We start from the raw sequence: 14,709 nt of genomic DNA on the forward strand, positions 1-14,709 counted from the left end.
AAAAGCTTTCGCTTACCATTGAACAATTTTTATTTTGATATTTGATAAAAAGTATAAAAATATTTTGTTCGAACGTAAGCAAATCCGAGACACTTCCTGTGACGTACATTGGAGGCGTGTCTGAATCTAGCGATGTAAACAAGAACGCAAAAGACAAGTCTCACAGTGTTGACAGCACCACGGGCATTTAGAGCGTCGTATCCCCTCATCAAACGCTTCCGTTGACTCTGGCTCACAGACATGAACCTCCCCGTCACTGTCAAAGTGAACTTTAGGGGCAACGTGAAGAAATTTCCAGTCTTGGACACGAACAAAGCACAGTGGGAGACTGTGGAGGCCTGGGTAAGGAGTCATTAAGCCTTGCTGGGTGGCGTTTATGTGGGGACGTTTACATTTCTTGGTCCTACAAGGCCGTAGCTGAGGCCTACATAAACAAACCTTTAACCGGATGCTAAAAACGAATAACGTACAGGCAAATTCTTTAATCCTGTCATAGAAAATATGTCTTAACATGTATTTTAGCTGGGTCTTCTTTTAAAATCCACAGTGATGTAAATTGCAGCAATATCTATTATTTGCTCTTGACCTTTCTGTTCGGCCATAAATCAGATGACAGCTTCTAAATAAACACTAACGATGTAAAATATCGTTCTCGTTTTAATCTTACTGTGCCTTCTTTACATTTTCTGTTTATAACTTTTAGATTAAAACTACTTTCGGCTTGAGCCATTTTCAAGTGAAATATTTTGACGAGGACAACGAAGAGGTAAATAATAACAGTTTAATTACGGGTTTATATCATCTTTGCATTTTTGTTTAATATATTACATTGATGGATATGAGTTAAAAGTTGTTACAGATCTATTGTTTTATTTTTCATTACAGGTGTGCATAAACAGTCAAGGTATGTATATGATTTTATTAATTGTTTTCACTAAATAACTCGAAATGTTGAAATATTATTAAAATGAAAATTAATGTTTGTATATATATATATATATATATATATATATATATATATATATATATATATATATATATATATATATATTTTTTTTTTAATTATTATTTTTTTAAAATTATTTGACAACATCACAGATGAATATACAGAAGCTCTAAAGGTAAGAACATCAAACAATTCAGTTTTGTGTGTGTGTGTGTGTGTGTGTTTGTATTTATAAGCCAAATCTGAATAAGGCCCATGCTGTATTAAATTATTATTATAATGATCATAATTTAAAAAAAATCTCAAGGCTTTAAAAATAAATGTATTTTTATTTAGAGTGCGTTTAAACAAGCCAACCAGCTCCACATGAATGTCTATAAGATGAAGGGTCAGGCAGAGGGTGGTGCAGTTAAGGCAGAGCTGAAGGAACTAAAGATAGACCCCAGACCAGCTCCGCCATATCGAGCTAGGGTCAAGATGGCAGACAAAGAGACCCAGGTGACCCCCGAGCGGGAATCGGTAAGCACTTTGCAATCTTTTAATTATACAGTTCTGTACAAACTTTTACTAACCCTTTGCAGAATATCTAAATGTAATTTTAACAAAATAGGAAACCCTTTTTATTGGATATTTTATATTACTATATTGTTATTACTTATATGAATTAGAGATTTTATATATTAAATGTTGAAACATACTCTTTATGACTAAATAATACATTCATCTAAAAAAAAAAAATGACACTATCGAAAAGTTTACATACCCTAAAATCTTAATACTATTTGCCATTATATGTGTGATGTTATTTTTTTATTGTTCTGATAGATGTTTATGAGTCACTTGTTTGTCCTGAACAGTTAAACTGCAGAAATGTTCATAATATTATTTGTCTTTCTTGCATCATGTGCACTTTTTTCACATCAGGACAATTTTATATACAAATATCGCAAAATTTGAAAACAATTCAAAGGCAACACACTACCTTCTTGAGGCTCTTTAATCTTAAAATGGATGGTCAGGTTCAATTCATTATTTTTCTGCTAGAAATGTAAGTATTTTATTTAGTTTTGAAGGGCAGTATTAAATACAATTATGATGTTTAAACTAAACCAGCACGGAACTGTACATTGTGTACAAAGGTTTGCACTCTTGTGTAGATGGGTACACAGTATGTCTCTTAGTTAATAAATTATAATTATTGTGAAAATACTGATCTCAAAATTAGTCTTTGTTGGAAACTATTCATATATACACAAGATAAAAGAAAAGAATGTGTAGGACCTTGAGGATCTTTCTGAAGAATTTAACTGCTCATGACAAACAAGGGATTCTTGAACAAGCTTCACAAACAAGTAATGAATCATCCAGGTAGCAGCACACATTGCTAAGATTCTTTAGTATTTAAACTTTTCATAAATGCAGTTATTATCATTTTCTTTACTTTGAAAAAGTGCATGCTAATGTCTAACTGTAAAAGGCAGTTTACATCTGGTGTGTGAAATGGCATATTCAGGACCATACTAAATAAATAGCATTCAATTTTAATAATCCCTCTTCTTTTGCAAAAATGATTAACATTCTGCCTATTTTGCAAGGGGAGTGCACACTTATTAGCTGAACTGCAAGTGTGAGTTGTCTCACAGTTCATGCCGATATTGCTAAAGTTAATGTTGTTAAATTATAATGGGCTGAGCTTATTGCTGAGCAAGATGTTTTCAGATTGAGAAAATGTGTTTCTCTTCCTGGTTTTCACAAACAGGCTGTGGCCAAAGAAAACAAAGGGATGAAAACTGAAGAAGAAGCAGTCCCCACTTGGTTTAAATCCTACATGGACAGGGTACTGTGTCTTAAAAATGATTTAATGGGTCTTGCTTTGATAACGTTACTTTTGCATATAACTAAAATGCACCATATTACATTTCATATTAAAGTCATTACTTGTTTAATCTGGTCCAAATTGTTCTTTTTGTAGTTCAAAGACCAAGTGGTAAGGGAGGTGGTGGACAGGATGTGCAGTGAGTTTTCTGGCCAGTGTTGCACACACAGAGCCTCAGATCCTCCTGCAGAGGAACCAAGCACCTCTGGCACACAGAAACCAGTCAGCTCCACCACACTGAGGGCCTCTAGCTCAACTCCAAATTGCAGTAGTTGCAAAGGACCAGCCACTGGGGGAGGATATCAGTGCAGGTGAGAATGTCCTAAAGCTTTGAGAATATTGACTAATATTCTGTGCTGGATAGTACTCGGTAAAGCAAACTGAATTAAATAGTCAGATTTAAAAAAGTAAAAACTTAAAATAATTTCACATTTAAAATGGTCATAACTCCAGAGTTATATATTGATTGATTACATGGAATTGTCACAGTGGCAGTTAAGTCTTCAAAATTTACAGATTTTTCTTTTTAACTTTTTATATTTGTAATCTAAGCCAACTAATTGGAAATTTATGTACATAAGTTTTTGGGGAAAAAGGGTAAAATCTACATCAATTGCCTATAATAGGTTAATGGTAACATAATTTGTTTGCTTTTTATTCAGTTTTGTAGTATTTGCAGTTTCCTGGTATCTTGATTTGCACTGCCACATCCAATGAAGTTCGAAAATGGGCAAAAAATAGAGCTCATGATATAATAAAGCTAATCTAAAATGAATCAGACAGATTACATTACCTAAAATGTGTAATGTGTTAGTAAATAGTTTTAATATTATATTTTCATTTTCACCTTAAAGCAACAAAGAAGGCAACAACGATTATAAAGACAGAAAAGAAATGCAAAAAAAGACAAAAGATTTTAAAACCATTATTAAATCAGTTCCTCCAGTAGTATCAACAAAGATACACATGTATATCTAGGCCCGTGGGCACAGGCAATATAATGATCCTGCAGACGATGACAGGGTTATACCTTTAAACTGTTATCCTTGGCATTTGACAGTCAATTAAAAAAAAGAATTACACAGGGCTTTGAAGCCAGCAATGTTATCAGATAGATTGTGTCTAAGTGTCTCTTAATGTAAAGTGCTAGAACAGGGTGTTCGCAGGGTCTTTTAAGTATTAAAAGTTAATAAATTAAATATGAGAAAATGAAGGCCCTTGAAAGTTATTAAAAAGTCTTAATCATGTTTTTACGAGGTCTTGCATTTTGTTCAAGCGTTGTCCAAAGTGTTTGACTCCAAAAAAGCATAAATATATAGTTATTTTCCTCCTAATATTAACAATGGCATGCTCGATCTGTGCGATTGGTTCTGGCTGGGGTGCCTCAAGCCTTGCTCCTCCGTTCGGGTCATAAACATATAACATAATAAACATTGTCACATAATTTGCGGCAAACGCGGCAAGGTGATGTGACGCTCTCCACATGCAGCAAAACCATAGAGCCAAACAGACGGCTGGAAAATGTAAGTTTTCATTCTCCTGGTTGGAGAAAGACGAGTTTAAACAGTGGCTGAAACTTGTCGCTGAAAACAACTGCAAAATTTTTCTTTCAAGCTTTGTTTCTTCCTAGCTTATCTGAGTTCTGTTACATGGTTGTGCTTCATTGATTTATTTAACTACAACTGTTTATTAACAACTATTTATTAAGTTAAAGGTTTGACTCCGATTGCAATTTGAAGTGGCGATGAGGTCTTCAAATATTCTGAAAAGGTCTTTAAAAAGTCTTAAAAAGGTATTAAAATTAACTTTAGGATTCCTGCATATACCCTGTAGAAAATTACGAAAGCCCGGAATTAAAAAGTAGTTTTGATGCCTTTTTCCATAGACAAAGACTATATATTTTTTAGCTTTTACTATTCCATATTGAACAGCTTTTTTAATTTGATGACTGCAACCAAAAACCTTGATTACTAGATCAGGGACGAGGTCACAAGAATAAGCCTTAGAGTAGATGCTGACAATTTTGCTCCAAAACTCAAAATGTTTTGGGCATGACCAAAAATGATGTCCTTAGGAGCAGATTCACATTTACATTTAGAGAAGATAGAGGGGTAGAATTTATTAAGCTTAACCCTAAAGTAATGAATCTGGTGTACTATTTTATATTACATTAGATGGTGTCTTGAGTTAATAGAACAAGTGTTTATGGTATTAGTAATTTGAAATGTATTTAAGATTACAATTCAGAAGTACTCTTCCAATCTCACACTATTTGAGAAAATGAATGACCGTTCAATATGAACTCTTCCCTCCTCCTATGTGCAGTGTTTGTCCATCTTGCATCTTATGCGAGCCATGCAGTCATAAACACGATCCCAGCCATAACCTAAAGAGAACAAGGACTCCTCTGTCTGTCCCTGAACGTGGAGTTACCCCTGAACCCAGGTAGGCCAAAATAAACACTCGGTGCTCAAGATGTTGTGAATTTTCTGCTTGACCTAACGTGTTGTTTAGAGCGATGATTGTATATGTTTGTTAAGGGAATTGAATTCATTTTTCTGTGTTGTTTTCAGGTTTCTGAGGCGGGGTGACAGGACGGTGAGAAAGGCGGAGAGGCAGCGTCTAAAAGCAGAGCGGAGGCAGCTGAAGGCTGAGGTGAAGGAGATCAAGAAGAAGCTGAGGCTGGAGAAGAGAGGTCTGCTGTGGAGTGGAGCCTCCAACGGGACCAGCACCTCAGGCCTTGCTCCCGCTCCCGCCCCGTCTCTAGGTGCAGGACCAGCCCCAGCTCCGGCCCTGTGCCCAGACCCTCAAACTTCCAGTCCAGAGTAAGGGCCACACTGAGAGGGGTCAGGGCTGGGTGACCTCCCTACCCAGCCCAGAACAAACATTATCAAGATTTATCACATTGTCTGTTATAGTTGAGTTATCGCTGGCAAATGGATGGAACTACCTCAAAATAGCACCCGCTGCCTTTATGTATTACGTCCTTTTTTGTACTTTTTTGATATGAACTTCAAGGAAAAGACAGACGCTGAAACAAAGCTGTTCTGACGATCCTCTGTGCACTCAAACCAGGGGTCCCAAGGTCTCCGGCTCCACCTTGGTGCCCACAATGACTGCCTTGTTTCTGGATGAGAATCTACCAGATGGCACTTGTCTGGAGCCAGGCACCAAGTTCATCAAGTACTGGAAGATGAGGAACACTGGCAACATCAGCTGGACTTCCGACACTAAGGTACTTTCTGAAACCCTCACTGTGATGTTTTGATGCATCTTTGTGGCCTCCGTTTGCAAGTGTGCTTGTGTCTGTCTTTTTAGTTGAAGTTCATGTGGGGCAACCTGACCCTGGGATCACGAGAGCAAAAAGAGGTCGCAGTGCCCTTTCTGCAGCCGGGGCAGGTTGGCGTGGTGAGTGTGGCATTTGTGGCACCCCTGCTGGAGGGCACCTACACGTCTCACTGGCGCCTGGCACATTGTGGTGTGCAGTTTGGGCCCAGAGTGTGGTGTAGCATTGTGGTGGTGCCAAGCACAGGGCAGAAACCCAGCATCCACTGCAGCAAATCACTGGTGAGTCAACTTTAACCCAATGCTCTAGGGTTGGGGCAATAAACTGATGTATTCCTGGATAAATTCTAAGATTTTCGTAATGTATCGTGGTTCTCTATGAAACTTGCAGATGAAGCTCTTGGCTAGTTTGTCAAGCTCATGAAGAGCTTGAGTTAAACGTATTTGCACCATGCCACAAGATTAATGTACACACAGCTCACTGTGAACTAACCACTGCTTAAAGCTTTCAAAACTTTATTATTGCATTGATTTATTGTCTCAGCTCAGCATTGCACCAACATGATGACGGTTGTTTCAGTAGTGTATATATAGCAATTAAATATTTTGTCTATCACTGTCCAGAGGACTGATCTGTGTCTAATGGGGAAAGACGGCATGTTCTGGTCAGGCACCAGAGACTGTGAAGTGTCGGCCAGCTCCAGAAGAGAATACTGCATCCCCTCTGTTGACTTGCTGACAGCACAGGTATGCGTTATCAGATGCGAAGGCACAACATTTATTTATTCTATGACTGAATAATGTCCAAAGTCTTGTTGTTGTCCAGGATCTGCTGTCCTTTGAGTTACTGGATATAAACATTGTGCAAGAATTGGAGAAAGTCCCAGCCAATGCCCCATCTGGTAAGGCTTCATTCTGGTCATAATTATGTCATTCATCCTCAGGGTCTGTTCCTCAGTGTCATGTGTGTAATTAGTCTGGCCTCATTTTTAGAGTAATTGTGTAATGTTCTCAGATATGACCTCCTGTGTATCTCCAACTCTTCACCATGGAGCTTTGTTTGGGAAGCACGGAACAGGACAAAGCAAAGTCGAAGTTGGACGTTCATGCAGGAAGAAAATTCAAGGTTGGAATATGTTAATGTGAACTTTGAATTGCTGATTTGTATGCATGTCTAACACCAACTACTGATGTCTGCTGTCTAAACAGCCAATATAGTTGCAGGATCATTTAGTTCCTATATAGTTCTCAATATCAAGTACTTAAAAAGCATGATTATTTGAAATTGTAATAAAGATGAAATGATCAAAATAACTGTATTAATTTCTGTCTGTTTTCTAATCAAATAAATACTAATGACCAGTAAACATAATTCATGGCAGATTAAGTTTTATCCATTGCAATTTTAGTTTTATCCCATGCAGATTTTTAGATCTGTTAAAGGCTTTTGTGAATGAATGTCTTCCTGAACTGATTATGAACGTGTTACTAGTGACCTTTTATGTACTGACACGACTTATTCTCTGTTAGTCCTGCAGCCTCAGAGACAAAACGAGCTTCTGGATGTTCCAGGCAATGAGGAAGGAGACGAAGACATCAGTGGCACTCAGTTTGTGTGTGAGACTGTGATTCGCTCTCTGACTCTTGAGGAGGAACCAGAACGCAAACCTCAACGCAGAGCACGGCCCAGCCTGAGGAGGCATGATGGTGAGCTTCTGCTGGAATTCTGCTCACAAAAAAACAGATATTTGACTGGCCTTATTTTGTTTTTGTTCATTTTGCCTTCCTATTTTGCAGTTCCAAATCCTGTTCGCTTTAAGGAGAGATCAGTGCCGGTGAAGAATGACAGACCAGTCATAAACAGGCCTGAGGCTCCAGTTCCTGTGTCAAAGCCAATCATAACAGATGAACCTGTCTTTCCAGGTCTGCATGCCTTTTTTTTTTTCCTTGGTCACTGTTACTTAGGGTGCTTTCACACTTGGTTTAATTGCCTGGACCGTACCAAAGTTCGATTGTCCTCCCCGGCCACCTTCTCGGTTGGTTTGTGTTCACACTTTCTTTTTTCCTTCTGAACCCCGTTACGCTTGCTTCATCAAGCTGCTGTGGTGTGTACAGCCTTTGGTTTTGGACATACAGAAAAGCGACTCGCGTCCATCTGTCGCAATATTATTATAAAAGTTCAGAACATAACGCAATGTTTTTGGAGGAGACAAGCAGACATTATCACTATGCTTGCCCTGGCTTAGTCCTGCTTGTCACCAAGGTACAGTACGTGATACACACACATACACACACACACGAATGAACGTTATGAAATGCTGTTGATGGATCCATTATTTGGTACGATTGCATTCATATCAGAAGTGAAGCGGACCAGGACCGTACCCCAGACCACCTCTTTCAGCTGGACTCTGGTATATTTTGTGGGTACGTACCCGAGTTCAGAAGACACGTTCACACTAGCTAAACGTACCGTACTCTGATGTCAAACAAACCCGGGTGCGGACCAGAATTGCTAGTGTGAAAGCACCCTTAAAGTACCCCATTATGGCTTTTCAATATGTATAGTATATGTTTGTGAATGTTAACAGGTAAAACTAAATGAATACGTGTAGTTTTTACTTAACGTTAAGATCTTGTGAAGCAAAATTTGCAAAAAACTGAATATAATTTACAGCCCTATTACATTTAATGCACAGCCTCACCACAAGTTCCTGAGCACATTCACAGTTCTCTAACACTTGTGCATCTATTTCAAAAAGTTACACCAGAGTCAAAAGAGGATAACATGTCTGGTAAAAAAAAATTCATGAAGGTATTATATTCTGATAAATATTACAAAATAGAGTTGTAGCTGGGATGAAAATGAGCCTTTTTGTGTTTTAATTGGGGACATTTTTGTCCGTTACTATTTTGTCTTGAACTGTTTTTTGTACTTAATTTAAAACACATTTCTGAAAGAAAATAAGGGTTTAAATTCAGGATGTCCCTCATTTGTCATTTGATTTTGAGTATCTACCAACGCTGAAACCCAATCCGATATTTCTATAATACATAAAAAAAAAGATTAAAGAGTGAAAAAACAGATGCAGGATGTTCCTTTTTTAATAAATTACCTTAATTTAACATTCAACAACTCTGTTCACAAACAGAGCACTTCTGTGAGGTAACATCAATTCTTCACATTTGAATTTTAGTGGAACAATAAATATTAAAAAATCTATTATAAAAACAAATAGCACCTCAACTTAAAATACCCGACAGGCATGTAAACAAACAAAATAAATAAATAAATTAATTAATTAAAGTGCCACTGTGTTTGCAAAGCCAGTTATGTGCTTTTAGGAACTACACTCCTAACTCTTACTGTCATCACAGTAGTAAGTTTCACACAAGGAAATGGATGTTTATCTTAACAAAAACTAACGTCTCTACCTTGTCGGGTTTGAGCCTGTTTCTGTTCTCCTTAAGAACGTTTGCAGCGGCACTAAAAATCTCATAAACTTTATAATACCTCCCGATCGCAGACATACAAGCTTCTTCTGTGTTCTACTACCACGTGTTGCTGTTTCTGTGCGAAGGTCTAACTCTGTACCAGCGCATAACTACAGATGTGTTCAAAAGTAATTAGAACATATACAAACATACATATGTATTTGAATCCAGATCGGGAGGTAACGTTCAGTTCCGATCGAGTCTGAAACTGCGTGATCTGGCCTGATTTGCGATCATGTGATCGGATATGGACATCCCTAGTTTAAATTTAAAATACACCCTTAAAACTATATATTTTGTATTAACATTGTCTAAATAGTCAGACAAATAAAATGTAAAAGAAAAAATGTCAATGAAGATGCAAAAGGGTTAAGCAGACACACTAAAAGAGCTTGCACTTGGGCTTGCTAAAAATAAACAGTTTTATTTGCTCAAGCAGCACCTTCTTTCAGTTCACATTTGGCTGTTTGTGCAGTTTTTACAGAGGCATTGATTGGCTCAAATGAAAACCTCTACACCGACCCAGCTGCACAGGAGGAGAATGAAGAGGAAGCGGAACAAAAGGGACGTGAAAATGAGCAAGAAAAAGAGGAAGAAGCAGGAGAGTGGGATGAGGTGAGCAGCCAGGTGTCCTCTGCCTCATCTGAGGACTACATTGTCATCCTGCCTGACTGCTTCGATACTTCCAGGCCCCTGGGAGAATCGATGTATAGCTCTGCAATGTCCCAGGCTGCAGTACCTCTTGCCAATGGGCCAGAGGCACCGCAAAACCCAAGCACGGCTGAAGGAGAGAATGAAGAGCCAAGCCCTGTCGCAGTTCTTCAGAACAGCCTGAACCGGATGCTGTCCACCTCTCAGATACTGGACACTCCTCCTCTGATTCCAGAAATGGTTCCTGTGCCTGTCGCTCTGTCACCACCGCCGTCTCTCCGAACACACAGGTTAAAAACATTCAAAGAATCTTCAAGGTAAAGGGTTAGTTCGCTTCCACAATTCACATTTCCTGATAATTCAGATATGAGTTAATGTCATTGTCAACCCTTGTTTTTTTCCCTGTTTTTTTTTTTTTTTAAACCATTCCAGAATGTTTATCTCTATATAGCTGCAACTTCAAAGACCCCCTGCTGTGGAAAATGTCTCTTGCCTAGCAAAATGTTTGGTCGTTTTCTTCAAAAAAGTGTGATCAATTGTTTATACTTTTTAAACCATAAAACCTTGCATCCTTAAAAGTAGTAAGTGCAAGACGAGCTTAAACAATATGTGAATTTATAATTTTATTAAATAAGATATCAGATTGTTTCAATAAGAGAGACCCTTATTGTTTTGCTGCTATTGTTTGATTCTTTGAAACTGTACTGAGCACCTTAATTCTTTTTATGAATGAATAAACAAAGGCATGAACATTAAAGATGACAAGGGGTGAGGAAATGATCAAGAAATTACAATTCTGGAAGTGAACTAATCCATTATTAATGCAGAGGGACTGTACTGTTACTCTAGATGGACCATTCCATTCATTTTCAAGGCTTCATGCTTGTTTTGCAGATCAGTGAGATCTCATGATGTTGAGTCAGAACCAGGGGATGAGAACACCTCATGCCAACCCGAGGATGACTCAAGCGGTGAGATTTCTTGTCTTCTAAACTCAGTCCTGGAAAAATAACATCATCTTTTTGCAATATAATGTATTATAGTTGTTTTAGTGCTATCATGATTTTATATATATATATATATATATATATATATATATATATATATATATATATATATATATATATATATATATATATATATATATATATATAAAACTTGTGTGTGTGTGTGTGTGTGTGTATATACATATATATATACATATATATATATATAGAGAGAGAGAGAGAGAGAGAGAGTATAATAATAATTTAATAATTACAACAACAATAGTATTACTATTATTAGTAGTAGTGTATATTAATAATAAGACTGCACTTGACATTTTACCTTATATTGTGCAGATAAACTGGTTATTTAAAACTGATAAACTGATGACTTTGAGTCATCTTAACAAATGTGTGTGTCTTTTCTTTGTCCTAGGTTGCAGATCAGCTCATTTAGAGGCCCCTGTTAGTGCCTTTGAGACCTGTGGCCCCCAGGATCCCCGGTATAACAACATAGCCACTTCATTTGCTCTTAGTTGTGCTTACATGCATTACATTCCATTATATTCACAGCAGTGGCCAAAATGATTAGAACACTTGGCGTATTTCAGGGCTTTGGGCTGTTTTTCTTGAACTGGCTTCAGTTGCAGAAGGAATGACAGAACATGTCTTGTTCTCAAGATTATCAGGAAAAATATATTGACACTGTGTTAGTGTAGTAAAGTGTATTTGCTGCAAAAGGTGGAGAGCAAATGTTAAAGTTTAAAATGAATTAAAACAGTACGACTCACTTCATCTGATATTTGTTGTGCTCAGATGTTTCATGAACATTATGAAATTAAATCAGGTTTTGAAGTCAAAAAGATGTACACTACCTTACAAAAGTCTTGTTATTGATCCCAGTTGTAAAAACAACAAATAATAACTTGACTTCTCGTTGATCATTTGGAAAAGTGGCAGAAGGTAAATTTTTCCCATGAATCAATTTTTCACATGAACTGCATCCAAATCATCACAAACACCGCAGAAGACCTATTGGAACCCGCAAAGACCCACGATTCTTACAGAAATCTGTCAAGTTTGGCAATCATAAAAAAAATTATAATTTGGGGTTACATTCGGTATGAGAGCATGTGAGAGATCTGCAGGGAGGATGGCAGCATCAACAGCCAGAGGTATCAAGACATTTGTGTTTGCCAGTACATTACAAACCACAGGAGAGGGCAAATTCTTTAGCAGGTTAGCGCTCCTTCTCATACTTCAGCCTCCACATCAAAGTTCCTGAAAGCAAAGAAGCTCAAGGTGCTCCAGGATTGACCAGCCCAGTCACCAGATATGAACATTATTGAGCATGTCTGGGGTAAGATGAAGGAGGAGGCACTGAAGATGAATCCAACAAATCTTGATAACTCTGGGAGTCCTGCAAGAACACTTTCTTTGCCATTCTAGATGACTTTATTAATAAGTTATTTGAGTCATTGCAGAGATGGATGGATGCAGTCCTCCAAGCTCATGAGAGTCACACACAATATTGTATATAATTATAATTCTTTTTCCACTGCACCATGACTTTATATTCTATACTGTACATCATTTCTGTTAAGTCAAAAAACTTTTGTCTAAGCAAAGTCTGACCTTACCTAATGAAATAATTAAAAATCAAGGAATGATCATATTTTATTTAGGTAAAATAAGCGTAATCTAGAGGCCTTTGCCTTTCATATAAGCTACTTCTGATTCCAAATGATCAACTAGAAGGAAAGTTCATATTTGTTGTTCCTAAAACTTGGATAGGCGACAAGACTTTTGTCAGGTAGTGTATATATACATCTATATACAGGACAAGTTTGATAAAGTGTTATCCACTTAAAATGTTGACTACTGTATAAACTTATAATACAAACAGGGTAGGAAAGTGTGATGGTTCTGGTTTCAAGTAGTTTTCGAATCCACCCATTCCTAAAACTGAAACTTGCATGCAGCAGAAGAGGAAGCAGTTCTGCAGAAAATGCTATCCTGTGGCCTACCACATTTTGTTCTTTTTTCATAGTATGATTAACATAACACTTTTTAAATCCCTTTAAAGAAGCACACAAACTGCCTATTGAATCATGCATGTTCACTTGCAGCTGTTCTTCCTCATAGCTTTGCTTCATGACTGATTCTTAACAGTAATTTTCTCTTGTCCTCTTGTTTTGTTGGCACGAGACTGTTGGGGCATGACCTTGTGTTCCTGTTTTTGATGTTCTGCAGGGCACGTAATGGTGGTCTGACGGAGGGGCTGGTGAAGGGAGCTCTGTCTGTAGCTGCTTCTGCTTATAAAGCACTGTTCACAGGCCAGAGCACACCTGCACAGGTCTGACACTGTTCCTCATCAATGCACCACACACACACCAGATCTCATTTACTGTGAGGGGTACTACAGTATATATCTGATAAGTGTTCTTTTAGTTTTTTTTAAGGATTATTGTACATTTTTATTCATAATTCTAAAGTTTTTAATGTTTTCATATTTTGTGGTTTTAGTTTATATTAGTATAATCATTAATTTTTTTCTGCTCCATTATTTATTTTATTTTTTGTTTTAATTTAGCTTTGTGTTCACTTTAGTAATCTTAATCTTTAGTAAAAATACATTTTTTATATTTAATTTTCCACTTAATATTTATTTTACTTCAAGAAGCAAAAATGATGTTTTGGTTTTATAGTTGTAGTTGCATTTACATGTACACTTTAATTAGGGATCCAGCACCGGTGGTGCATAGGCCCTATTAGAATTCCTCTGTTTTTTATTATTATTATTATTATTATTATGCCCCTAATCGAGGGAATTTTGAGTCTAAACATGCTCGGAAACTCATGAAACTTTGCACACACACCAGAAGTGGTGTACATGATTGTTTGATATGGGCTTCAGAAGTGGGTGTGGCTATATGGCTTGACTGCGCCACCTATAAACATTTGATGAAGTGGCCCCTAAGCTACATTTCACGCACACATACGAAATTTGCCGCAAAATCTAAACCAACATAAAGTCAGATATTTTTACCTTCCTCTGCCAAAAAGTGTGGTTTTTGCGATTTCCAGGTGTTGTATCTTAACGAACTCAGATCAACACTTATCAGATCAACACCAAAATTAAGTATTGTCATCTAAAGGCCTTGGCTATATTAAATTGTGAAGATCTAGAGTTTTCGTAGAAGGGCATATCCGTGGCAGAAGAGTACTTATAGCTTTGCCTGAAAATTCACGTTCGTTGAGATTCCTCTCCTGAAGACATCTACATGCCAAAATAAGTCAATCATAGCACCACCTGCTGACAGAAGGAAGTTTGGCATAAATCTGTGATTTTTCTCATGTCTATATATTTATAAATCAGCTTAAATTATTATTTATGTATTTATTTATTGTTTTTTGAATACATTTTAATATATATTTTGTTCCTTTTTGGGGTGATAACACAATGCACC

The 14,709-nt window shown here is 37.1% G+C and overlaps 1 protein-coding gene across 10 annotated transcripts in view; it reads left to right on the forward strand.

Annotated features, from left to right (window-relative positions):
- The first annotated feature begins 120 nt into the window (after window positions 1–120).
- nbr1a (NBR1 autophagy cargo receptor a) overlaps window positions 121–14,709 on the forward strand; it is a 16,078-nt gene continuing 1,489 nt past the window's right edge. The window contains exons 1-21 of one of the 10 annotated variants that reach the window (XR_012387496.1): window positions 135–342; window positions 704–766; window positions 886–904; window positions 1,099–1,121; window positions 1,283–1,465; window positions 2,706–2,783; window positions 2,919–3,133; window positions 5,148–5,267; window positions 5,396–5,647; window positions 5,841–6,057; window positions 6,141–6,389; window positions 6,732–6,854; window positions 6,934–7,009; window positions 7,123–7,233; window positions 7,638–7,814; window positions 7,905–8,030; window positions 10,078–10,217; window positions 10,292–10,570; window positions 11,148–11,224; window positions 11,676–11,742; window positions 13,493–13,595. Coding sequence is in view for 6 of the 10 variants with exons in the window: in XM_073917445.1 (XP_073773546.1) it covers window positions 241–342; window positions 704–766; window positions 886–904; window positions 1,099–1,121; window positions 1,283–1,465; window positions 2,706–2,783; window positions 2,919–3,133; window positions 5,148–5,267; window positions 5,396–5,647; window positions 5,841–6,057; window positions 6,141–6,389; window positions 6,732–6,854; window positions 6,934–7,009; window positions 7,123–7,233; window positions 7,638–7,814; window positions 7,905–8,030; window positions 10,078–10,570; window positions 11,148–11,224; window positions 11,676–11,742; window positions 13,493–13,595 (2,874 nt within the window). In the remaining 4 variants the exon portion in view is untranslated. 10 annotated transcript variants of the gene reach the window in all.

Source organism: Danio rerio, chromosome 12 (assembly GCF_049306965.1).
Source record: "Danio rerio strain Tuebingen ecotype United States chromosome 12, GRCz12tu, whole genome shotgun sequence".
Lineage (NCBI taxonomy): Eukaryota > Metazoa > Chordata > Actinopteri > Cypriniformes > Danionidae > Danio > Danio rerio.